At 42.5% G+C, this 27,256-nt stretch overlaps 1 protein-coding gene across 2 annotated transcripts in view; it reads right to left on the reverse strand.

Moving 5' to 3' along the window:
* chtf18 (CTF18, chromosome transmission fidelity factor 18 homolog (S. cerevisiae)) overlaps positions 1-27,256 on the reverse strand; it is a 101,165-nt gene that overhangs the window by 27,228 nt on the left and 46,681 nt on the right. For both annotated transcript variants that reach the window (XM_078558647.1, XM_078558646.1), the window contains exons 14-18: positions 26,166-26,296; positions 25,874-26,039; positions 25,287-25,511; positions 23,819-23,968; positions 17,634-17,764 (exon numbers count right to left, since the gene is read on the reverse strand). In XM_078558647.1, coding sequence (XP_078414773.1) covers positions 17,634-17,764; positions 23,819-23,968; positions 25,287-25,511; positions 25,874-26,039; positions 26,166-26,296 — 803 coding nt within the window. The remainder of the gene's footprint in view (positions 1-17,633; positions 17,765-23,818; positions 23,969-25,286; positions 25,512-25,873; positions 26,040-26,165; positions 26,297-27,256) is intronic.

Genomic DNA, 27,256 nt, shown 5'->3' on the forward strand with positions numbered 1-27,256 from the left:
ATTAGAATTTCATAAAATTTTAAAAAAAATGTACTTAGTGTAGTTTCGTTGCGAATTGCGTTTCTGAATTTCGCTAACATTAAAAGTTGTCACATGACTGGTATGGTGGATTGCTGAAGCCTGGGACAAGGGCCATCTCCAAAGTTAGCTGCAAAGTGTTAAAAGGCTTTTCCTGCTGAAGAAGAGTGACAGGATATACTCTTCGATGGATTTTCAGTGTTAATACATATGCAAACAATGTCTTGGAGCTCTGCAGTGACAACCTATTCCTGACATGTCTGTGTTTTTAGTTCCTTTAATATTGGATATTGCATCATTTCAAGTGGACTGAAAATATAGGACAAGTCTATGTAATTTGGGTTATTTGTTTTGTCATGGGTCCAACAGGGCCATCATGCAAAGGGTAAAACTTCCAACTACAATTGTGGAAAGTGAAACAGCACTATCACAACCTAATGTGAAAAGCTGTTAGCTTCAGATGCTTCTCCTACTCAAAAACTCAGCACTTAGTAGAGGTGGAATATTCAAACATAAAAAGGAATTGCTTGAAAAGGCAGAACCCAAGTGTGATTTTTAAGGGGCATGGAGGGGGAAAGAGATATCTGATTCTTTTCAGTAAACTTAAATGTCTCCCCTCTACAAAAATGTTTTTAAGATCTCAGAAATCTTCATGTAAAAGGGCCCTACTTAAAATTGCTACTTGGTTAAGTTAGGATGCTATTACAAAATTATTTCATACACGAGATAATCATTTTCTGTATTTTTATTGTATTTTCAAAACAATAATTTATCCAAGTGTTCAAGATAAAGATACTGTATTCTGAAACAAAACAGTACAAATGAATGATATAAAAGCAAAATACTGCGGATGCTGGAAACCTGAAATAGAAACAGAAAATGCTGGATAAACTCAGCAGGTCTGACAGCACCTGTGGAGAGAGAAGCAGAGCTCTGAAGAAGAGTCATATGGACTCGAAACGTTAACTCTGTTTCTCTTTCCACAGATGCTGCCAGGCCTGAGTTTTTCTAGCATTTCCTGTTTGCATTACAATGCAAATGAACTCATATTCCAATTTTATCAAATTAACATTTCTGACAAGGTATTATTGCATCAGTCCTTGAGACACTGTATACATTGTACATCATTTATTAATTTTCCTAATTGCCTCCATTGGCCCCAGAAATTACTGACAGCTTGATATGTAGGCATTCTTCAAATCTGAGCCTTATCCAAATAGACTAACCATGCCCAATTCTGTCCTTATTCAATCCTACCCACATTTCTTAGAAGGGTCAGTGAATAGCAATCAGCAGAGAATGGCTGATTCTTTTCCCTGCACCACCCCCACCCCCAACCCCTAAAACTTCACAAGTGAGTGAGTACTGAAGTCAACTAAAATTTCTTCACTGAGGAACTAACAGAAAGTAGCTAACTCTGTAATGGTTTAATGCCTTTGCCCAATAGGGTGTTAGAAAGAACTTGCATTTATACAGCACATAAAATACCTTCAGGACTTCCAAAAGTGCTTCAATGCCAAAGAAGTGATATTGTTGAATAGCCAATTTTGGTGCAGTTAACTGAGGGAGAAACATTGGCCAAGATATCAGGAAAGCTCCCTGATCTCCTCATAATAGTGCTATGGCATCTTTAACATCAACTTCAATAGGCAGAAATCTCAGCTGAAGAGGAGAACCTCCAACAGAACAACAGTAATGTACTAGAGTCTTAGCGTAAACTGCCCGTCCTCCAAGTCTAGCAGTTCACTAAAACCCATGACCTTCTAACTTGGAGACGAGAGCATCAACGGCTGAGCCAAACTGACAATTGGGTGGATTAATCTATGACATCGTATACTCCCTGATCAGTAAATTTACAAAATACCAAAATAATAAAACACTAGGTCTCTATGGAAGAGCAACTACACAGTCTAAGTTTAAATCTTAAATTGTTTCATATCAGTTTTCATAGGGCTCATAAGCAAACATTGTAAGATTGTGGATAAACTACAAGGACATGTCTATAGAGGTGGAGGATGGACACATAAAATTCATAAAAGTTCCCTCAGAGACACATGTTGGGTGGCATATACATTTTAGTTCCTTCATACAGCCTTACTTGGCTCAAGAATGTGCTGTGGGACAATTAGGATAGTTTCCCAAAAAAGTCACCTACTTCAAAACATGAAAATTTAGATAATTATTTAACACATGGTAGATCTTGTAAACTGAAAAATCTTCAAATAGTTGCTAGTGTTTTAAATCACAATCACATCCGTGTTTATGCTTGATTTCTCCCCTCTTCTTTCCCTCAGATTCAATTTTTGTGGTGTAAGGAAACATCTTTTTAATTTCAATCTTCTGTTCAGCCCACCAAATCCATAGTTTAGTAACACAGCAGAGCCAGTGGCGTTCCTAATTAACAAGTATTTTTCTTCTGAAAGCATTTGCAGTCTTACTTCTTCCTTGAAAAGAAAGGGGTGGATTGAAAAGGTCAGAGTCAAAGCCAAAGGGGTATTTACTGCTACGTAGCACCAGTCAGCATCTCAGTGAAGAAAATGCTGCATGACTGAAGTAGTCAGTATAATTTTTCATTGTCCCTCCCACACCTGGCTTCTCTTAGGTTTTCAAGCTTCTAATTAGAGTTGGGGTGGCCGGTGTGTTCGTACTTGAAGTCCTGCGTGAGGTTTCTTGCTGCGTTCTCGATCATTGCCCGATGCACCATTGCTGGCAGGTAGATAAAAGCATAAGTGAGCCAGAGCAGAAAGAGAGCCACAGCTAGAGGCAGCCCCCAGTTGGTTATCAGTATTGTCTGCCCGCACCGTGCTTGAACTGTAGGCTGATTAATTGGAACCGAAGAGTCACTCCCAGTCTGAGATGCATAGGAATACATGCTCCCCTCTTGCTTGGGTCTCTTCCTCTGTGCGACACACTGGTGAACCGTACTCCAAAGCAGGATCAAAGAGACTCAATGGTGATCCTCCCGTGGAGCAGATTAAATGAAAGTGCTTATTTCTGTACTCCAGATGCCAATGCTGCCTGTCATCCTCTTCAGCTGGCTGCATTTTGAGCAAGAATAGCTTCCCACGTGCTGGGGTTTAGATGGATGCCAGAGGGATTTTCTCTTCTATTCTTGGAAAATTGAAGATTTGTGTATGTAAAGGAAACAAAATAGGAACAAATTGCTCTGTGCAACACCATTAAGCCACAAGCAGAAGGAGGGATTTTCAGATATAAGCAGATGAATTTGACCTTTAAAATAATTTGACCTCCAGAACTGCACAGTATTGAAATCACATGATGCACATGAATGCAAAAATGTCATTACAGAAATTGCAAAAATGTAACTAGGGTAAATGTAACTAGGGTAAAGGCAAGACCAACAACAATGTGCTAGAGCAATGAGATTCAACAGTTCAAATGGTCTTTACTTGTCCCTTGTCTCACATAGTCTCAATGTTGGTTTTCGACTTCGCTGCAACCTCTTCATTACAGTCATCAATTGTGGCTCAGTGGGTAGCACTCTTGCCTCTGAATCAGACTCGAGTGCAAAATGCAGAATTGAGGGGGTGCCACAATGCCAGTGGTGCCATCCTTCAGATGAGATGCTAAACTGAGGCCACCCCTGCCCTTTCAGATGGACGCAAAAGAACCCATGGCATAATTTTGAACAAAAACAGGGGAGCTCTGGCCAATATTTGTCCTTCAACCAACATCACTGAAAACGATTATCCCGTCATTTTCATATTGCAGTTTGAGGGATTTGCTGTGTGCATATTGACTGCTGTAGGTCCTACTTTACAACAGTGACTAAACTTCAAAATTACTTCATTGGCTGTAAATATCAGTCAGACACACCAATGGAATTTTCATTTGGTCAGCAGTATCTCTGACACAGGAGGAAGCCCATCATCTTCATCAAGCTTAAGGTCTTCTTACTCCTATGATAATAATCCACTTAAGTAAAGCTTTTGCTTGCTTGATAGGGAGTGCAAAATCTCCCCCTCGAAGGACAACCTGCACCCATTACCTACATCCAGAGAACCCAAGTGCAAGTTGACAAGAACAAAGATGTCAGGAAACCTAAATATATATCTTGAATTTAACCAACTAAAACCATATAGCTTACCAGCACAAGGCAGTCATTAACTTTCCCCTGCTTACCCAGCTGAGATAATGCTACCTGTCAAGTGTCAATTGTGGCTCAGTGAGTAGGATTCACACCCAAGTCAGAGGGCTATGGGTTCAAGATCCACTCTAAAGAGTGAAGCACATAAATGTAGCTCACACTCCAATGCAGACCTGAGGGAACTCCACCTTTCGGATGAGATGTTAAACTGAGCCCCTGCCTGCCCTCTTAGGTGGATGTTAAAGGTTCCATGACACTATTTGAAGGCGTGCAAATGAGTTTTCTAGGTGTTCCAGCCAACACCAAACCCTCAACCAACATCCAAAACAGATTATCTAGTAATCTATCTTATTATTGTTGTGGGAGCCTGCTGTGTGCCAACAGATTTCTAATTTTTCTTGCATTCTCAGGGCACCAGACTGAGTGGGACGAATCCTGGGCCCCAGTAAGTGGTTGAACCCTTGAACTCTCATCAGTTGGCTGCTCAATCATCAGTAATACTATAGACTATGGGGAATGTGCCTTGATCAGGCATAGGAAGAGGGGAGTCCAGTGAAAACAACCCCCTGCCCTCGATGCTGACTCCTGCACCCCTCTTTGCGTGACCACTACCCTACACACCCCTTTCACATTACTTACCTTGGCCTGGGTCACTCCGCAATCGTGCGACTTTGTGCCTATCCTTCTGGCAGCAGCCGCAACCTCCCCAGTGGTGCTGTTGAACATAAGTGCTGCTGGCCTTTGATTGGCTGGCAGCTCTCGGTAGGAGAGACCTCTGCCCCCAGGGTCTTGATTTCAGGGAAAAGCCTGCCGCTGGCCTCACCATTGCCTTATTTGCTTGTGGTTCAGTGGTGGTGCAGGTCTCTCGCTGGATCTCCAGCTGGCAGGCGAGACCCGCTACATCTCAACAAGATTCCGCCCTAGCTAAGTGACAAGCACAGGTTTGAGTCCTCCATGGATTGCCATCAGGAACTTCTCTTGAATAGGATAGTTCACCATAAAATGTGTGGGTACATTGCCCCCTTTTCCCTATCAGGGAATGTGTTACTTAACTATAAATTCAGCTATTCAGGGCTTTTGGTCAGTCTACTGTGTGATAAATAAAATACCGAAAATGTGCATTTCAAAATAATATACAAGTATAATTACAATGACAATACTTAGACTGAGGAGTGACAGCTGTTCATTATACAGGCCTAAGGGCAGTTCTGTCTAATACGGTACAGTGGTTTTTCATTTTGATGAAGAGCATAGTTACACAATGGCAGGAGTGGATTATACACTCAAAGAGGATCCGATTTCAAATATGATATTAGTACAGGTTAAGCTACTGTCAAGAATCAATATCAAATAACATTTGTTAGTGACCATCAATATTACCCAGAAGACATGCCAAGGGACACTATTAACAAGTAAATATTTAATTTCAATAAATTAGACAGGCTCTCAAGTATTTGCTTAGCTTGATGTTTAAAACAGAAGGGGGTACAGCTTGGAGTTCCAGCCTGCTTAATATTGGAATATTAATAGGGAGTGGGTTTCTGAGGCAGGCATACTGTGGCTACTTTAAAATTGGCCACTATTTTATGGGAATAGCCTATCTAGTTGGAATGCACATTATCTGACCCAGGACCAGTAAACCTTTAAATGTGTTTGACATCATAAATATCACTATTGGTTTCATTCCTTCCCTGGTATCTTTGATGATACTTGAGAAAAAAATCTGAGATGGAGCCAGTAATGTGCAATGGAGACTACTGTTCCACAATTTATGGGACTTTGTATACAAATTGACTACTGCAGTTCCTACATTAACACTTCAAAAGTACTTCATTGGCAGTCAAATGCTCTGCGACTTCCTGAGGTGCTATATAAATGTAAGGTCATTCTTTGACAAGTGACAGAAGAAGAACAATCCACCTATAACAATTAATAATGATTATTCAACAGGTTGTTGTATTTTGGTTGGACTGGCTGAGGAATGATTGCTGAGACATTGGTATGTCTGAACAATAACTGGTTTGTCAGATATAACTGAACTATATATAGACATACATGGCTAGGTATTACTTTGCTGAAGCTAGGAACATTCTCCCTTCTGACTCTTGGTCATTTGTCTCTCTTATATCATCATTATGGGAGGTGCCATTTACACAGTCCCACACATTAACCCTTACAACCCTAATACTATATCTCCCCACAAGTTTTTGTCCATATTTTCTTTTACATTCACGTTTACAAACTACCCCATCTCCCCTATCCCCCCCACCCCAAGTCTTTGAATCCACAGATTCAATCCATCAGGAGGCTTCACAACTCTCCCTGACTGTGTTCTTGTCACACGTTGAGGATCAGTAGTCTCACTTTGAACTTCTTTTACTTGACTTGGCTGGTCTTCATTGAGAGTTGTCGTATCTGTTTCTTTGTAATCTCTCACCCAACATCTGGTCCTTCCAAGTATATGACTGACTGACCTGTATGCTCTTCAAGGAACAGAAATAAGATTCCTCCGGTTTCTTTGTATAGTACCTTCTGATATATGTACTGAATAAGATCTCTGTTGATTGTCATCTCTCTGGACTATTACCCCTGGGTTGCCTTGGCCTGACTTCCAGATCTGGACTTGATTCTTTTCTTCCTCTCTTTGATGTTATACTTTTCTCGATCACTTGTCCCTCTTCCGATTGGATTTTTCAGCTTTATTCCACTCTTCGTGTTTTGCATGTTCTCTACCCTTGCCTTTTGAATTTGCCCTTGCTTCCTCTGTAAGTTTGGAGCGATGACTCCTCGCAGTCACTCATTCCTGAGCTCTCGGGTAATTATGGACTTCTATCTCTGGAAGTAAGTTTTTGGGTAGGAGGGAAACTATGATGAATCCACCTGATCAATATCTTGGTTTCCCTCAAAATCTAGCAGATCTGGTTTATCAATAAGGTCACTTTCTTCCCAGGTAGGAAAGGTGGACATTGCACGGGTTGGTTCTGTGTTTAGTTTGGACTTGTTTGACTGCTAACATCCTTGATGACCACCTTTGATGGGTGGATAAGTGCAACGTACTTTCTAGACGCTTACCACGTGAATGTGGCATTTGAACAAAGTACTCTGCCACCAGATTTCCATCTTCCACTTTTGAGCAATATGACAGAGGGATGAGTGATCAGTCTCATTCTCATGTTTTCTCTGGTCTGATTGGTTCATTGTGCATTCGGTGTGAGCGAGTCCTCTAACCCCACTCCTGGACATCCTCCTGCAAAACAGCTGGACTATTGATCTCCGTGAAGTGTGTCAAAAAATTTAGCGCTGAAGTCCCAATCCAGATCTTCATTGCAGCTGGATAGTTTCAGGGATTATTTTTTCTGAAGTTATCCTTGGATGTTTGTTGATTGACTTCACCCACTTTCCTTATAAGATTACAGTCTATACAAGCTTTCCTACTTAGAGAGAATTCCTGATTCTGTAGAACATATAACTTCTCCAATATCAACTTGTCTTTGCACCAGAGTGTTGCCTGTAACTTTCCCTTGACTTGTAGTGTGATCCCTTCTGGACCATATAGCTGGGTTTCTGTTGGTTGCAGACAGTGTGTTAGTAGCCACAGTTCTTTGTCTAATAAAACTGTTACACTCGCTCCAGTATCCAGCTAAAATTTGGTGATATGTCCATCGACATATATATCTGCATTCCAGAATGCATAGTTGGGGTCACTGATCTCACCCAGGAAACATTTTTGTTCCTCATCTGATTGGAATTCTTCAACTTCATTAATAGCCTCTGTGCGAAGACTTTTTCCCTTAACGCCTGTAAAGATAGAAGTTTTACTGCGGCACATCTTCCTGAAATAGCCAATTCTTTTGGCACAGAAAGTATTCTTCAGTGTTTGCAGGACACTACTCTCGTCTGTGGGTCTTCTTGGTGCCACAGCGTTGGTGTGGTTTGATGGTGTCTTGTATTTTCCCTCCAAGTTGTACCTTCTTTTCTGATGCTCCTTTTACATTCCCGATTTGAGGGAACTATACAGTCACTGGAGGTTTCCTGAGCCAAGGTTTTTCTTCACCTCTCAGTATTGCCCTGTTCTGTTTATGGACCTCTATTTGTCTCACCAGCCGTGTTGCTTTCTCTAATGTTAGGTCTTCCTTAGATTGCAATAAGTCTGACAGGGAATCATTGGCAATATCGACTACAATGCGGTCTCGTATTAATTTTGATTTTAGGTCTCCATACTCGCATCCTTCAACCAGCCTGTAAAGGTCATTACTAAAAGCATCTACTGGTTCACCTGGTTTCTGGACCCTTTTGTTGAATTTGGCCCTTTCCAGAACCTTATTGCTCAAGTGAAATCGTTATCGAAGGCTTTTAAGGCTTCAAATTTATCAGAGGTCTCATTGATGCCCTGTCTTGCAATATCATCTACTACTGTTCCTATGCAGTAAAGTACATGTTGACTTGTTCAACTTCAGGCTTATTGTCCAACGCTGAAACAATTTGGAACCTCAGGAATCTTTTTCCCCCAAAGTACCCAATTTTGAGTTTGATTTGGCCCTTCCGTGTATCCAAACCTCTCAGGTACCATAAATTTAAAATCCATGGCTTCTCCAAGCTTTTAGATGGTTTCATCGAAAGTTTTTAAATTTTCCTTCCAGGAATTGCAGCTTTCCCACGCTGATCAGCCTCTCACCGAGACCCGCTCTGGTCATTGTCTCTTTTGGGTATTTATATCTCCAAATCGGCAAAGCCTTTAAAAACTCTTTGCTTGAAGTTATTGCAGTAATCTCTTTCCTCACTTCCCCTGGAGCATCAAGTATTTGCAACCACTATTTTTTCTTGTTTGTGCTGCCTCGCAATTACCACATGTAATAGCGCCAACCTTGGAGCTGGACTGCAGGGTTCATTGAAACACTCGCATGCAAGGGACATACTTGCCCAGTACTGCCTGCCTGGTGTGCCATTAAAATGAAATTTTTACTCTTTTTAAGGGTTGCTCACCAGTTCCACGGTCTTAGCTTGGTTCTCCGACTCCAAGCGTATCAGCGCTGGATCAGGACTTTCTTCACCGACCACCACGTGTTTGTGGTGCAGCCCTGAAATGACTTGAACAGCTGATTTTCTAACTTTTCCTGCTGCCACTCAGTCTATGAAGCAGCTTTGGAGTTTCTCAACTGTGCCATACCAAATTCTGCAATTTTGGCACCACTTTTCTAGGTCAGATTTGCAATCCTTTTTAAAACTGAATTTTCAAAGTTTTGGGGTCCTTCACAGCTGCCACCATATTGTATGTCGGTTGGACTGGCTGAGGAATGATTGCTGAGACATTGGTATGTCTGAGCAATAGCTGGTTTATTAGATATAACTGAACTATATACAGATATACATGACTAGATATTACACTGCTGAAGGTAGGAACATTCTCCCTCGAGTCCCTCTTACATCATTATGAGGTGCTATTCACACAGTCCCACACACTCACCCTTACAACCTGAAGACTACAGTTCTGAGCTTCCCATATTTACAGTCTATTTCACTAGTATTGTACCACATCTGTGAAGGATCATCAGGAGAGAGGTCTGTCTCATCACAGGTTCTGTTAATAGCCTAGCAGCTCTGCTTTGTCCCAGTTGCTGACCATTGGCTTGGCAGGTCGCTGAGGGAATGCTCTGCTATCTGCCCCACATGATCTAGATATAAGTCTAACATGCTTTCTCTTATTCCAGACCTGCACCCTTGCTGTGATGTTACACGGAGAGAAGTTAGCAAAAGGCTGCACATATTGCTCATCTTGTCTAAGAAATGTCCCGCTAAAGCAGCAAGTTGGGAAGATTGCTGCAGGGAACTGAAAGCACTCTCTTGAGTTACTGATTTACTTGAGTTACTGATCAGTTACTGATTTGGAAAGAGTCGCAAAGTCAGGTGGAATAAAAGGACCAAGGGCAACAAGCTTTTTTAAGCGGTGATTGGTTAGGATCTGGAATGCATTGCCTGAGTGGGTGGTGGAGGCAGATTCAACTGTGGCTTTCAAAAGGCTATAGGATAATTGCCTGAAGAGAAAATTCGCAGAGCTATGGGGAAAAGGCAGGCAAGCGGGATTAAGAAGAAAGTAAACTTGTCCTTGAATGTGCACCAGGAAAATATCTGTTACTGATTTGTTTTTTCAATTTTTTTTTTGCTGCTGCAGACAAAATAGTATAGCACAGAAGGAGACCATTTAGTCCATCAAGGTTGCAGCAGTTCTTCTGAAGAGCAATCCAGCTATTCTTGCTCCCTCTTTCCCCATATCCCTGCAATTTTTTCTCCTTCGAGTACTTATCCAATTCCTTTTTGAAAGCTGCCAGTGAATCTATTTCCACCACTTCAACTTGGCAGCATGCTTTCTAGGGACTTGGTGGCTCCAAATTGGCTCCCAAGCCAAAGCTGAAGCCATTGTTAAAACGAAGGAGGGTACTCAAGCAAGCGAGCGAGCTGAGGAGGAGAGCAGAAATAGTGAGTCTATTTTGGGGCATGAAATGTGACCTTTTCAAAACAAAACTAACTATTTATTTATTTTATTTATACAGACAGTGGGGGACAAAACAATCCTTGCCAGACTTCCACTTCAAAAGAAGAACATGGGCTTGTCATTACACAAAATGAATCGGCTCACATTTCATAAACTGCACCCAGGACATTGCTTTCCTGCACCACCTCTCATGGTGAACTAGACATTGCATTTCCAAATACAACATTCAGGCTTGGGATGATAAGTGGCAAGTAACATCCATGCTAAATAAGTGCCAGGCAATGACCATTTCCAACAAGACATTCTAACCTTCGCCCCGCGACATTCAACAATGGAGTATTCCATCATACGCCTGACTTGTACTTTGCAGAGATGGAGGACAGGCTTTGGGTGATTTGGCAGCCTGCGAGGTACTTGTGCAGTTTATCATCAACATTGCATTGGAGTAATTTTAGTCGATCCCGAATGTTAGGAAGCTGACGTGATTGTGTGCAGCACATGTACTAAATCCTGACCGATTTTACTCCACACTGCAGATGGGTTATAAACCCACCGTTTTGCTCAAACCTCTTGGTTTCCCACCGAGGGAGTTGGATTAAAATTACTCCATAGTGTACACTATATTTATCTTCAACTTGCATGTCAGGTTATGGTGTTTCAAAGCTGCTGTCATCCCATACCTGAAATCACTAATTCTTTGAGGACTCAAACGAATTTTTATCCTGTGAGAAATAAACTGGATGCATGCACCATGACAGCAATTTAACCAAGGGTCTGCCAACAAGATTCTGAATTGTCAAGAATTGTGGGAATGGGTGAAAAGGGCAAGTGAGGTCCACCAAGGGTGAGTTCACAGTCATCCCTGATACCATTACTAAATCATCCCCATCACCCTGAAGGGGCTGACTCCTTGTCAAGGTGTCTGTCTTGGCTCAGAAGTAGCACTCCTCCCACTGACTCAGAAGGTTTAAGTTCCAATCTAGAGATGTGAATACAAAATCTAAGCTTACTCTCCAGTGCATTACTGAAGGAGTGATGCACTGTCAGAGGTGCTGCCTTTTGGATGAGAAGTTAAAATGGGGACCTGTCTTTCCTCTCAGGTGACTGTCAAAAGTCCCAGCGCGTTACTTGAAGAGGAACAGGGAAGTTTCTCTTGGTGTCTTGGCCATTATTTATTCCCCAACCAACACATAAACAGATGACCTGATCATCATTTACACTGGTGTGTGTGGGATTTTGCTGTGCTCAAATTGGCAGCTGTGTTTCCCACAACACAGCACTGACTTAACTTCAATGGTGGTGAAGCACTTTGGAATGTTCTGAGGTCATGAAGCCAGCTATTTAAATTAAATCTTTTCTTTCTCTTGTTGAGTTTATTAGTCCAAAGGCACTAAACACACTCAGGTACTTCACCCAAGAGTGATATAAATGTGAGTCATGGCATTATGGATGAATTCCAAACCTGTCCTTGCCTGACTTCCACATATACTCACTATCCTGCATGGGCCACTTGATAGTGCTCAGCAAAAGGAACCTAATATTATCCACCTCCCTAATTTGGTTAACTGTACCAACCTCATCACCATACTGCCTGACGTCAGCTAACTTGACCAGAGACTTGGTGCTCAATTTGGGCTTCGCCTGGTCTGTCTGACTCAGTGACTCACTGGACAGTTTAATCTTTAAACTTTTGCTGAAAAAAAAACCCCGAGACTTCATAAGTTTCATGTCTCCCATCGTTATTGTGGAATGGAACCAAACTCCACCCCAGGATAGAGACAGGCTCTATCTGCAGAGATTCCTTTGAGATGCTTGTCCCCTTCACCGTTTGACCCAACTGGTTAATTACTCAAGGTGCTCCAAGGAGGGGCCTTTACATAGAATGCATAGCACAGAATCAGTCAATTTGGCCTAACAGTTTCATGTCAGTGTTTACGCTCCACATGAGCCTCTTCTATTCCTTCTCTCTCATGCACTTACCTTGCTTCCTCTTAAATGTATCTATGCCACTGTATTGGCCTCAACTGCTCCATGTGGTAGTCAGTTCCACATTCCCAAGTTCCTTATTCGATTTATTATTGACTGTCCTATATTAGTGACTCCTAGCTTTGAATTTTCCCCACAAGTTGAAACATTAATTCAACATCTGCACTATTAAACAGCACTGTGGATGTACCTACACCACATGGTCTGCAGGGGTTCAAGAAGGCAGCACACCACCACCTTCTCAAGGGCAATTAGGGATGTGCAATAAATGCTGGCCTAGCCAGTGAAGCTCACATCCCATGAATGATTTTTTAAAAAATGCCATTTATTTAAAGACCTTTATCAGGTCACTCCCTCAGCCTTCACATTGCTACAGAAAAGCACTCAACCTGTTCAGTCTTTCCTTTCAGTTCAGGTATAATTCATCTAAATCCTTTCTTGTATGTCTTTCTTCCAATGCCTCGATAGCCTTTTTGAAATGCAATTAGTTCACGAATGAGCCTGGGACACATCCAGAGGTAAGTACTTCTCAGTCAGTTACAAACTCCTATAAGGGCTGGATAAACCTGAAATAAGGATATACTCTCTCGTGGTTTTAATTAAAATGGTTTGATAAGGCTATTAAACTATTACACCTAAAGGGAGTTTCATCTTCCGTTTAATTAGCAGAAAAGTAACAGTGAAGAAACTGGAAAAGTGAGCATGCAGGCAACACACAACCTCAATCGAAGGATAAAAGGTTGATGTGCTGTGGAAATAACTTGGATCTTTAGCTCTGAACAGAAAAACACCTAAATTACTGCCATTGAACACAAAGCTGCCAAAGTAAATGGGGAGGGGGTATACCAGGCTCTTTCCTTCAGTGAACCCTATTTGAATACCAGAATTTGAGTACAGTATCAGATATTTGGAGGCCAAGTCACCATCTCTGGGCCATGTAGGCCAATAGGCCTCCAGCCCTACAATTCTCTGATATCTTGCATATGCACAATTTAAATAGCTCGATCATTGATGGCTGTGCCCTCAGCTGTCAAGGCCCTAACTCTGGAAGTCCCTCTCTAAACCTCTCTGCTTCTCTATACCTCTCTCCTCCTTTAAGATGCTCCTTTAATCTTACCTTTGACCAGGATTTTGGTTACCTACCTGTCCTAATATCTCATGATGTGGCTCAGTAGTAAATTTTGTTTGATAACACTCCCATGGAACATTTTGGGATGTAATACATCAGCTAGATTTTGTACTCCTGATAACTATCCAGCAAGCCCTGGGTGACACAAGGGAATAATGGGTGAAGATAGCATTGGACACTGCTGTTAGATAGCATGCTGACATTCACAGAGAGTAGTAATGGCTAATTGGGCAAGGCAAGAAATGCAAACCCCAAGCTGTTCCAGTACAGCTACAACACAGGCATCTACCCAGCAAAGTAGAAAATTGCCCAGGTACGTCCTGTACACAAAAAGCAGGAAAAATCCAACCCGGCCAATTACTGCCCCATCAGTCTATTCTTGATCATCAGGAAAGTGCTGAAAGGGGTCATCAACAGTACTATCAAGCAACACTTGCTTAGCAATAACCTGCTCATTCTCACTCAGTTTGGGTTCCGCCAGGGCCATCAGCTCCTGGACACATTACAGTCTTGGTCTAAACATGGACAAATGAGCTGAACTCAGGAGGTGAGGTGAGTGATAGCCCTGGCATCAAGGCAGCATTTGACTAACTGTGACATCGAAGAGCCCTAGCAAAACAGGGGTCAATGGGAATCGGGGGAAAACTCTCCACTGGTTGGAGTCAACCTAGCACAAAGGAAGATTGTTGTGGTTGTTAGAGGTCAATCATTTCAGCTCCAGGACTTCCTCAGGGTAGTGTCCTTGGCCCAACCATCTTCAGCTGTTTCATCAAAGACCTTCCTTTCATCCTAAGGTCAGATGTGGGGATGTTCAGCACCATTCGCGACTCCTCAGATACTCAAGCAGTTCATGTCCAAATGCAGCAAGACCTGGACAACTTCCAGCCTTCGGCTCACAAATGGCAAGTAACATTCGCGCCACTCAAGTCCCAGACAATGACCATCTCCAACAAGAGAGAATCTATCTATCACCCCATGACATTGAATGGCATTACGATTGCTGAATCCAAAGCTTGCCCACTATCTACAAGACACAAGTCAGGATTGCATTGGAATACTCTCCACTTGCCTGGATGATTGCAGCTCCAACAACACTCAAAAAGCTTGACACCATCCAGGACAAAGCAGCCCGCTTGATTGGCACCCCATCCACAAACATACACTCCCTTCGCCACTGATGCACAGTGGTAGCAGTGTGTACTAACTACAAGATGCACTGCAGGAACTCAACAAGGCTCCTTAGAAAGCACATTCCAAACCCATAGATAAAAGCAAAAAACTGCGGATGCTGGAAATCCAAAACAAAAACAGAAACAGAAATACCTGGAAAAACTCAGCAGGTCTGGCAGCATCGGCGGAGAAGAGCACAGTTGACGTTTTGAGTGAAGGGTCATGAGGACTCGAAACGTCAACTGTGCTCTTCTCCGCCGATGCTGCCAGGCCTGCTGAGTTTTTCCAGGTATTTCTGTTTCTGTTTTTGTTTTCATTCCAAACCCATGACTGCTACTATCTAAAAGGACAAGGGCAGCAGATAGATGGGAACACCTGGAAGTTCCCCTCCAAGCCACTCACCATCCTGACTTGGAACTATATCGCCATTCCTTCACTGTCGCTGGATCAAAGTCCTGGAACTCGCCTCCTAATAGAATTGCAGGTAAATCTATACCACATGGACTGTAGGAGTTCGAGAAGTCAGCTCACCACCACCTTCTCAAGGGCAATTAAGGCTTGGCAACAAATGCTGGCCCTGCCAGTGACACTCAGCCTCAAACTGAAAAAATGGAAATGCTCTTACCGGAAAAAAAAAAAGTTAAAGGTTTAGGTTAAATCTGCATGGCTCACCTCATCTGATGGCTATTCTGACTCCTGCTAGGCTGTGTGTGCATGTGTTGCAAGGGAGAAGGGAGGAGTGATGTTGGGTGAGGATGAAATTAGGTTTCATTTCAATACCATCCACTACCCACCTGCTGACTAGGAACATTGACAAAGAAAGACCACTTGGGTGAAAGGATTAGACTGTGCTTTGTCATTCAGAACTTTACACCAGCATGGGTCATGACCTTCAGGTGAAGAACTGGCCCTGTGTGAGGATTCAGCCAAGGGATATTTTCAGAAAAGTAATGCACACTTCATGAGGTAAGCTGCCTTGTGACTCCCTGCTGCTGTCTCACTGCGCAATCACTAGCTCCTGTCAAAACTGCTCCAGATTTTCAGTGAGAAAAGCTAAGATGGGCTTTCAAACAGTAGCACTGCTGAGAGATAGAAAGCATTGATAAACTGCTTCTGTCTTCCTTCTGCTGTTGATATTGCTGCTCAGTATTACACTCCTGATAATGCCTTATCCTGGATTGGTCAAGCTGTCCCAGTACAATGAAAAGTTTATACTGCATGACAGCAATGCATCAGTTGCCAATACCATAGCCCAAGGTGGCCAGCACAATGCAGCCATTGCAAACTCCTTCCGAGCCCATACTACAACTTTAAACCATCTCCCTGCATAAAACAAGCACTTATTTCATTTCCTGTCATTCTTACTGAGTTCTAAACCCAATGTGCTGATGGTCTGTACATTTTTTTCTCTGCCCTGCTCCGACCTCATCCCCTCTTCTGAATGCATGGGCTCCTTGCTAGGGTAAAGCTCCAGGACCACTTTCTCATAATTTATCCAGCGCAAACCCAAACAGAAGTTGTGCAACAGGAACAATCCTGTTCTCACCCAGTATCCACACAAGTGCGTTCCCAGTAATGTAGAGAAGAGAAGCAAGATCTTTCCCCTCTATAACCCAGGAGGCAGAGGCCATTGTAGCATTCTTACTGCTTAACCCAGCCGCCATCAGATTATCACCCTGTGGATTGAATCTTTCGAGTCTAAAATGTTTAGCACTGCCGCAAAATAATGGCACTACCATGCTTAGTAGGTCTTAATGAGTCCTAAACCCAGGGTTGGAGGCCCAATCGTCTCAGTCCCAGGACATCACTGCAGGGGTTTCTCAGGGTAGTGCCCTATGTCCAACCATCTTCAGCTGTTCCATCAATGACCTTCCCTCCATCATAAGGTCAGAAGTGGGGATATTTGCTGTTGATTGCACAATTTTTAGTACCATGTGGAAATTCTCAGATACTGAAACAGTCTGTGCCCATATGCCTGGACAGCTTTCAGGCTTGAGCTGACAAGTGGCAAATTACATTTGTGCCACACAAGTGCCAGGCAATGACCATCTCACATTTTCAAAACCTGGGGATCACCATTGACAAGAAACTGAACTGGACCGGCCATATAAATTCCGTGGCTACAAAAGCAGATCAGAGGCTGGGAATTCTGTGTCCAGTAACTCATCTCCTGTCACCCTACCATATACAAGGCGCATATCAGAACTGCAATGGAATACTCTTCACTTGCCTGGATGAGTGCGGCTCCAACGACACTCAAGGAGCTTGACACCATCCAGGGCAAAACAGCCCGTTTGATCAGCACCTCATTCACTGCTTCAACATTCACTCCCTCCACCACAGACACACGGTGGCAGCAGCATTTAAAATCGACAAGATCGCTGCAGCATCTTGCCAAGCTTCCTTCAACAAACCTTCCTGGAACACTCTGGCTATATCTGCATGAGATGTACTGCAGCGGTTCAAGAATGCTGCTTACCACCATCTTCTCAAAGGCAGTTATGGATGGGCAACAAATGCCAGCCTTGCCAGCGATGCCCACATCTCACAAAATTTTTTTTAAAAAGTGCCACTCATGTGACAAGCATTTAAATGCCTGTTTTCTCAAGAAACACCTCTAATTTATACATCAGCTTTGCCCGGAAACACAGGAATATTTAACCCAATTGGGGCTTTTATCCTATAGCTATATAATACAAGGAACTTAAAGAAGAAGTAGAGACAGTGCTTACGGGTCCAGCAAGTAGACATACTGCCCCTCTGGTGTCCTCTCCTGGTGATACGTGAGGTTGTAAGATAGCATGGCTCCAATCAGGTCAGCTAGCTGCTGCTTCTCCCTGGTGCTATACAGCTGGGTATTCACCTGTAACAAGGGTTTTACAATTCACGTCATTATGAGGCTCCCAGCTATTTAAGAAAAATCCCTTTTAAACTTCCCTGTCATTTGAAGTTTCTGAACACAACTAGGTAGCCCAGAGTAGCTGCTTGAAATAACTGCTCTCCTTTGGTTGTTTGAGTGCAGTGCTCTGTATAACAGGTTTCATTCAGGATCATCTCGAAGTGCACTCTCCAAGCTGATATCAGTCTCTGCATGGTTGGATTTACACCAGCCCCTGATGTTATTCCTACCTATTTCATCATATCTTTTTCTGTCTGCCTCTTCACCATTAGCAGCAACTTTTCCAAACAGTAGCAACAATAACTTTCCCTATGAGTGATGCACCCCAATACCGTACATCCTAATCTTCCTATGGCAGTTCCTCTTCGCTAGCATTCATTCAAGAACCCTCGACAAATCATTCTGCTTGTCCAAATATTTTTTTCTTACAGATCTGTGGCAAACACCTACAAGTTTTCTTACTTCAGGGTTCAAGATATTATTTTCACAACTATACAATGTTGTTTTCCGTAGGAAGTAAATATTCTACTCATAAGCAGTTTGATTTTATGGCAATTCCTTCAGACATTTAGTGACTCTTTTTACATTGTTATCTTCCATGTTCACAACCACTTCATTTTATTAGACTACATAATGAGCAAATTTATCAACTTGCTCCATTTCCATATTAATTTTGAAAGTCAATTTCTGCCAAACCCTTTGTCTGTGATCCAAAACCAGGCAATGGCACAAAGAGAAGCCAGAAATGCTGAGCCTCCAAGGACAGGGAAGAACTCTGATGCTAAATTTTTAAATCAACAAACACAGGACAGCTCCTGTTTAAACATCATGCATTACATACAAAGAATTAAGCCCAAGCAGTGCTGACCAGACTCTGCTCTGAGGGATCTCAAGTAGATCTACATCGCAGTCTTCAGATATTCCTCTCTTCTATCCCCTTTCTAACACAAACCAGTTCTTTAATAAAATGTTTTTTGGAAAAAAAATACCAACAGCTTTTGAGTGATGTTCACAGGACCAACTTCAGTATTAATTACATATAGAGTCGCATCTCAGAGTACAAGCAGACACTGTTATGAGATAGTCTTCTCCTCAGACCTCAGTATTAAATGGGTTTAAAATGTCTTTTTGGCAGCTTTGCATTTCCTGCTCTTCATGGTTAAGGATGAACTTCCTCCTGCGGAGATCTTTATTTCAAAAGTCATACTGAGTATGCCACAATAAATTGCATTCAGTAACCACCCAACCTTTCTCGCTGACATGATTCGCAGAAATAATGGTTCAAGAAGGCAGCTCATCACCACCTTCTCAAGGGCAACTGGGGACGGGTAATAAATGCTGGCCCAGCCAGTGAAGCCCACATCCCGTGAATGAATAAAAAAAATGGTATCCTCTCCTCACTGGTAGCAGCAAAGGGGTAGGCAATCTATCCCTTAAAGCGCCCAGATTCAAAGTGAGCTGTTGCTTTTATCAAAACACTGCGAAATTTGCATTGTCAATTTCAAAATTCCTGAGTGTAGCATCTTAAATGCTGTTTATTTTGGGCAGAAACAGCTTTGGGTTGGTCACAAGGAACCCCTGATCATGTAGGGTCGGCTTATTGAGAAAAACCAAGAACGTTTCAGTCTTAATTCCAAGTGTGATTTCAACTGTGCTGTTGTCAGTGGTGCCATCGTTTGGATGGCACGTTAAACTGAGACCCCACCTGCCCTTCCAGCATGATGCAAGAGATCCCCATGGACACTATTTCGAAGAAGAGCCGGGGAGTTCTCCCTAGTGCCTTGGTCAGTATTTATCCCTCAACCAACATCACTAAAAACAGATTATCTAGGCCTTATCTTATTACTGTTGTAGGAGCTGTGTGCGTGCAAATTAGCCGCCACATTTCCGACAATACCAGTGACTGCATTTCAAAAGCACTTCATTGGGTCTCAGAGCTATGGAATGTCCTGAAGTCATGAAAGGCACTGTATAAATTTAAGTTCTTGTTTTCTGAACAATGTTTTTATAAATGGGTTTATATTGACACATAGCATGGAGGAAATGTAATTCATTGCTTAGTTTTATGAAAAAGGTGCTTGTGAAATTCGAGGGCATTTCACCCCACATGGTTGCAATTTGTGAAAAGGAGTTTGGTACATTCTAGACTGAGAAACTCAACAAGGGCCAATAGAAAGAAAAAAATTTGAGAAGGTCTGATTAAAAATGATCTATGATTCTCACGTAAAAGAAAGGAATCTGGGATTTTCTCCAGATTCCAGTCATAAAAATGCCACTGCAAAACATTCCTATCCTCAATTAGGGCAGAGATACTGAAGGCGCTTGGTGTTTGCTATTTATTACATTTGTTGTCCTTTCAAATGGAAATAAACAATTTTCAACACACTGGTAGCTAGATGTGAACAAATTAGACGGGGGGAGGGTGGGGAGAGAAAAAGAGAGAGAGAGAGAGAGAGAGAGACAGGCAGACAGAGAGACATGTAAGGACAGGACGTTGGTGAGGGTATCCCACAATGAATAGCTGATGACTGATGCTCACCTCCTGGGCTCACACATGCACTTATTAACATAGCTATTTGGGCCATGTACCAGCCTGCACCTTACCATAGATCAATGCCATCAGGAAGTGTGGGGGGGTGGAGGGAGGGAGAAATTAGAGGGTGGGGGTTGAAAATCACTGATCGCTGTAATCTCACATACTGCAGTTGCCAAAAAATGGTGTCTGCTGAAAAGAATCAAGGAGGAGTGGCATGGAGCTCCATGTGTGGGTAATAGGGGTTACAGTGCCAATGGTTTGGTGATAGAATACGTCATGATCATGTGAATGTCTCATGAAGTTGGAGACATAGAAAAAAGCAGCTACAGTCAGAACAAAGAATCAGAAAACTTTACAATTGTGGTCACCTCCTGTCCAAAGGATTGGAGTAATGTCCATTTTTTGTACTTAATGTCTGCTGGTCGTATGTAACTATAATGACAGACAGCTCAGGGACTAGCACCCATAGTGGCAGAGATACTGCTCTATCCCCAGGAAAGTTCCTATGCAGCCAGCAAATAGGGCCCACTGTACAGTTTTATTCTGACAAGTGCTATGGTAATGAGCATCTATTTACTTACACAGTAGAGAAAGAATCAGTAACGTGCACTGTACACTGCAGACAGTCCCCATGGGGATTTGAGATTTACTAATAACATGGTGCAGAGAACCATTAAACCAAATTTGATGAAGGCAGCAGGCATTAATTCTCACTGGGGTCTTTATTTACTACAGTAGAATGCCCTATTTGCCTGACAACCAGGATTTAGAGTGCAGTAGTAAGGATTGGGGAGGTCCTGTGGCGCAGTGAGTAGCGCCCCTGCCGATGAGTCAGAAGTTTCAGGTTTGAGTCCCATACCAGAACCTGATGGCCAAGGAGGGTGTGTTCATAATGTACAGGCTAATTATTAACCTGCAAATCCTTCCAACACAAGGCAATGGCAGGCAGTAAGAGTGGGAGAGAATCCTGGTCAGCCATGTATTGAAATGAAAGTTGTGGCCAATATTTATCCCACAATCAACATCACTAATACGTGGTCATTAGCATTTTGCTTTATGTGGGAGTTTGCTGTGTGTAAATTGGCTGCTGAGTTTTCTCCAGTACAACAGTGAAATACTTCTGAAGTGCAGTCATTGGCTGTAAAGTGCTTTGGGAGGTCTTGAGGCTGTGAAAGTCACTATATAAATGCAAATCTTTCTGTCTTTAGCCAAGTTACCTGTGCATGTTCAACCTCAGTGTAATTATCACAGGTTTTGATCATTTCCAAGTGACTGGACAGGATTGACTTTGGTATTTTATAAATTAAGCACAGTGAAGTAACATACAGGAGCTCCTTCACTTACCTCAAGTCAGTAATGGTGTTTAGGACAGAATGAAACATTTACTAACCCATGACTGTTCAAAATATTAAAGGTAGACCATGTAAGAAGGCCAGACATTGGTCCTGGTATTGGTTAAAAAAACAAATCTCATAACTTCTTTTTAAGCTTCCCTAATTTGCTTCTCAACTGATATCATTATTTTAGCATCAAGTGCTTGGGAGCTGGGATTCTCAAGGTTTTAGTCAGCCTCACCTTCCAATAGCTATTACTCACTAAAAGTAATAAACCACAGAAGATAGGCATTGGGGCGAAGGCTCTGAAAGCTTGTGAATACTTCAGAACAAGTCTATTGTAGGCTGTAGCTCCTAGAGGATTCATTTAAAATGGCAGGTTCTATAAAATTCACTAACATGTGATTCACAAGGACCGTGAATAGCCTTCTTAAAAAAAATCATTTTCAGGATGTGGGTGTTGCTGGCATTTCTTGCCCATTTCTATCTGCCCTCAGATGATGATACAAATGACTGTTTTGCTAGATCACTTTAGAGACCAGTTAAGAACCAAACATATTGGTGTGGGCCTGGAGTCACGAATCGGCTAGTTTCAAAAACAGCAAATATACAATTTTTTTAATAAAACAAGGATTGGTCATCTCTACATTCTTTACCAAGCAGAGGTGACACCTTTCATATGAGATGTTAAACCTTGCCCTTTTGAAAGAATGTAACAAATTAATGCTAGTTTCCAATGAGGAGCTGGGAAGTGTTCCAGGAGCTCTGGTCAACATTTACCCCTCAATCAACATCACTAAAATAGATTATGTGGTCCTTTATCTCATTGCTGTTTGTGGGACCTTGCTGTGCACAAGTCACCTGCTGCCTTTCCTTATGTTACATGAATGGTTACACTTCAAAATTACTTGATTGGCTGTGAACATGAGGTTGTTAAAGGTGCTGAACAAATGACAATTCTTTATTTCTTCTTGTCCTCACTGAAAATCTACAAGGAACCTCACAAGCCCTGCTGAGATCAGGAGTAGCTACTTTTTGCTTATTTTCGTGTTCCTTAATCCATGTTTACCACCACAACTGCGACAAGGGCTGAGATCATCTGCTGCATTTACTTACTTAGTTTTGCCCTGCTACCTGCTCCATCCCCAAACTAAGGTCACAGAATAACAAGGGCATTATCAGAACTCCTTCTTTAATGAGGGCAGAAATCTAGGAGATTAACCCTGGTCTTTGGCCAGAGCACAAATGATTCAGAGAGAATGCAGTGGGATTTTACTGAACAAACTTATTACTGAAACACCCAACCCAAAAGACACTGGCTCAGCAGATAAATGGCCTAAACTGTGCAGGTCACCCCAGTTAATGCCAAGTGTCTCATGATCCTTGTGTTGCCGTCTGTGCAGTTTTGGAACAGACAGCCCTATAAACAGCAAGAGTCCACACTTCTGTCGATGTCTTATTACATGGAGACATTAGTTACTAAGGTTCCCAACAAATTTTCATCAGCAGCCAAGCAGGTATCAGAACTGAAGTCATGTTTCTGCTGACTTCTGAAGGGCAATAAGATATGGGCAATAAATGCTGGCTTTGCCAGCGACATCCACACCTTGCTCAAGAATAAAAAAGAAACTGTCCCAAATCAGGAGTGAAACAGCTGATAAGTGATCTTATTACTGGCTGCTACAGATCTATTACTATTTAGAAATTAAAAGCTAAATAGCCATATTATACCCAAGACTGGTTTCAATAGAAAGGATTTAACAATGTTAAAAAATACACCATTAATGGTTAATGAAGTACTTTTGGTTTGTTAGAAAACATCACCAAATTTCAATGGAAACTCTTCCAACAAGCGGGCAAATGGTTAAGGAGTTTTGCTGCTTCAGTAAATTACATTGAGTGTGAAGGTTAGATCTCACTCCCCACTTCACCAGTCAGCTTGAATCATAGAATCGTACAGCTCAGGAGGTCAAGTGACCCATCATGTCTGTGTCGGTTCTTTGAAGGAATTATCCAATTTGCCCCACCCTGCTGCTGCTCTTTCCCTGTAGACCTGCAAATCTCTGCCTTTTGAGTATCTACGCGAAAGTTAAGCTCCTGCCGCACTCGAAAGGTGCCTGAAAACCCACACCACGTCTGGTGACTCACCGGTCGCAGTTTTGGAGAGAGGATGTCAAGTAGAAGGCAGAGGGTCTCCGATATGAGCGCTTGCAGAGTGATTCGGCTGCGGATCACTGGGCTGATTTCACCCACCATGGATATCAACAAGTTGTGCACATGAGCAATCTTAGTCTGTGCCTGTTCAAGCAGAAAGAAAACGATAACTAAAAAGAAATAAAGCAAACTGCACCTTTCCATAGAAAACAATGAACAAAGACTGGCGCCATTTTTCAAATGGTCTGTGGCAGAAACACTAGGCACTTAATGGGAGAGGGTTCTGTACCGAATTTATTACAAAAGCTAGAATAGCCACCCAGTCCATTAAGCAAGGCTTTATTTTTGGAGACAAAAACAGAAAATGCTGGAAAAACTCAGCAGGTCTAACAGCATCTGTGGAGAGAAGAACAGAATTAATGTTGAGTCTGTATGACTCTTCTTCAGAGCTCTGAGTTTTTCCAGCATTTTCTGTTTTTGTTTCAGATTTCCAACATCTGCAGTATTTTGCTTTTATTTTTGGAGAACCAGACCAAACAGCTCCATATTTCAGAAATATATTTTACAGTACAGGAATGCACTCTAAAACATGTTATACATTAATAAAGGACAGCAAGTAGGTTTTCGCTACACTAGCCATTCTCTTCATTAGTTATACATGCTCTCATACCATGAATGTCCTCTTTTGAAATAACATTTGTTCAGTGCAAGTGATTCCCACTTTGCCAAGAAATGTTCAAGCAAGGGAGTGTACAGAACAGCTTCCAACACTCAGCTCAAAGAATGCATGGGGCAAGTCCCAGCGGGGCTGTCAGTCAGGTAACAATGGCTTCCTCGTTAACCCAGCTGACCTCTGGCCTATTTGTTTGCTCTCTCTCTCAGGAAATATTTTTGCATGGACAAAAGAAACTCAGACTAACAGACACGAGGCTCTGCTCAGTGTTCTATGGCTAGGTAGTTGATAATGAGTTCAATTTGGAACCTTTGACCTCTGGCAGCCAAGAAGGGCAAAATTAACAATTTTATTTTAAGAAAAGGGGTTGTTTAAGGAAAAAGCATTTCCAGAGAAGAACCAGTTCCTCTATGTATAAATTTATGCCTTTTGATTTTATAAGTGCTTTTCTGGAACAAAAACAGAAAATGCTGGAAAAAAGTCAGCAGATCTAGCAGCATCTTTGGAGACAGAAAGAAGTCTTTAGCCTGGGTCTATGAAGAAGTCTCTAAATTGCTGCCTTACAGTACACAAGTTGAGTTTGCTACCTCAGAGGATGCTCCATCATTGAATACTTAAGGCTAAGGTAGACAATTTTTGGGGTCTCAGTGAATCAAGGGATATGGGTAGCAGATAAGAAAGTGGAGTTGAAGTCGAAGTTCAGACATGTTCATACTGAATAGCGGAGTAGGCTCGATGGGCCAGTCTACTCCCATCCCTTTTTCTTATGCACACAAGAGTCTTTCTTACCTCATAGTGGCTGTTTGGATAGGAAATCCTTGGAACGTTGGATGCTGCAAAGAGCATGTGAAAGGCAACTGGAAGGAAGGGCAGGTACCGCATCAGTTGGAAGTTCTGCACGCTCATCACCCTCTCGTTCAGGATATCCGTGAACTCCAACCACTCTAGTGCCAGGCAGACTCCGCTGAAAGTGGGATCCTTGAACTTCATAAGCAAGAAATTGTCGAACAAGCCCTGCAGTATGGGTTGAAGGTGGATTGTTACAATGTTAGAAAGAATTTCTGACCAATTCTGACAGACAACATGTGACAGGCCAAGGTTTAATTCTGTGGGCCATCCCTCCCCGCCCAACACCATTTCAGGCCCAATAATAGTTAGCATGACTAGAAGTGAGGCAGATTGATGGACCAAGATACCACATGGTTGTGGCCATACATGCATGCACAAAATGCACACACAACACATACACACAAGGCAATTCATTTTGTCCAAAGTTACTTTTTTTGGAGACTGATGTTAGGTTGACCCAAGAGTCTCTAAAGTTAATTTGCATTCAGTAAAAAAAAAATGCTATAAATTTGTGAACAGTTACTCACCTGAGTGATCTTTTCATGATCTCCTGTTGAGGTGGCGAGTTGAAGAATATGATTAAATCTCTGTGCTGCTGCACTGAGTGGGGTCTTCACAACGGCATTCAAGGAGTCCTGGTTATTGATGATCCGTAATTCATCCGGCAAACAGCAGTCCTGGCCGATCCGTTTTCTGAAAGCAGAAAATTAAAAGTACATTCATCTCCAATCCACTCACCTCACTACCACAGCAGATTTAGTGGCAACAGTTAGTAACAACAATGCAAATTGTGCTCTGTGCTGGAAGCTTTTCTGTTACCTTTGAACCTTCGGGAGTTGAAAAATCTCTTGCCAGACGGAGAACAGGCTTTTGTTTTGGTCCTTGAGGCCTATCTTTGTGGTCAGAATCATCTTCATGCTCAGTTCCTTCTTCCCTCTTCCATGGAGGAACTAAAAATGCAATTCAGCAATTCAAACATTGATGGCAGACAACAGTGACAGAGATTTCAACTTTGCAGAAAATATCTACAGATATGAAGTGCAAAGATTTTTTTAAAAATTCATTCATGGAATGTGGGCACCGCTGGCTAGGCCAGCATTTATTGCCCACACCTAATTGCCCTTGAGAAGGTGGTGCTGAACCACCTTTTTGAACCACTGCAGTCCATGTGGTGTGGGTACACCCATAGTGCTGTTAGGGAGGGAGTTCCAGGGTTTTGAACCAGCGACAGTGAAGGAAGGGTGATATATTTCCAATTCAGGATGGGGAGTGGCTTGGAGAGGAACTTCCCATCTGTCTGCTGCCCTTGTCCTTCTAGATGGTAGCGTTTGTGGGTTTGGGGGGTGCTGTCTAAAAAGCCTTAGTGATTTCCTGCAGTGCATCTTGTAGATGGTACCCACTGCTGTCAGTGTGTGTCAGTGGTGGAGGGAGTGAATGTTTGTGGATGGGGTGCCAATCAAGCAAGTTGCTTTGTCCTGGATGGTGCCAAGCTTAGTGTCATTGGAGCTGCATTCAACCAGGCAAGTGGAGAGTATTCTATCACACTCCTGATCTGCGCTTTGTAGATGGTGGACAGGCTTTGGGCAGTCAGGAAGTGAGTACTTGCTGCAGGATTCCGAGCCACTGACCTGCTTTTGTAGCCAGTGTTTATATGGCTAGTCCAGTTCAGTTTCTGGTCAATGGTGACCCCCAGAATGTTGATAGTGGGGGATTCAGCGATGGTAATGCCGTTGCATGTCAAGGGGCGATGGTTAGATTCTCTCTTGTTGGAGATGGTCATTGCCTGGCACTTGTGCAACATGAAAGTTACTTGCCATTTATCAGCCCAAATCTGCATACTGTCCAGGTCTTGCTGCATTTGGACATGGACTGCTTCAGTATCTGAGGCATCGCAAATGGCGCTAAACATT

The sequence above is a fragment of the Cetorhinus maximus genome, chromosome 15 (assembly GCF_964194155.1).
Source record: "Cetorhinus maximus chromosome 15, sCetMax3.hap1.1, whole genome shotgun sequence".
NCBI lineage: Eukaryota > Metazoa > Chordata > Chondrichthyes > Lamniformes > Cetorhinidae > Cetorhinus > Cetorhinus maximus.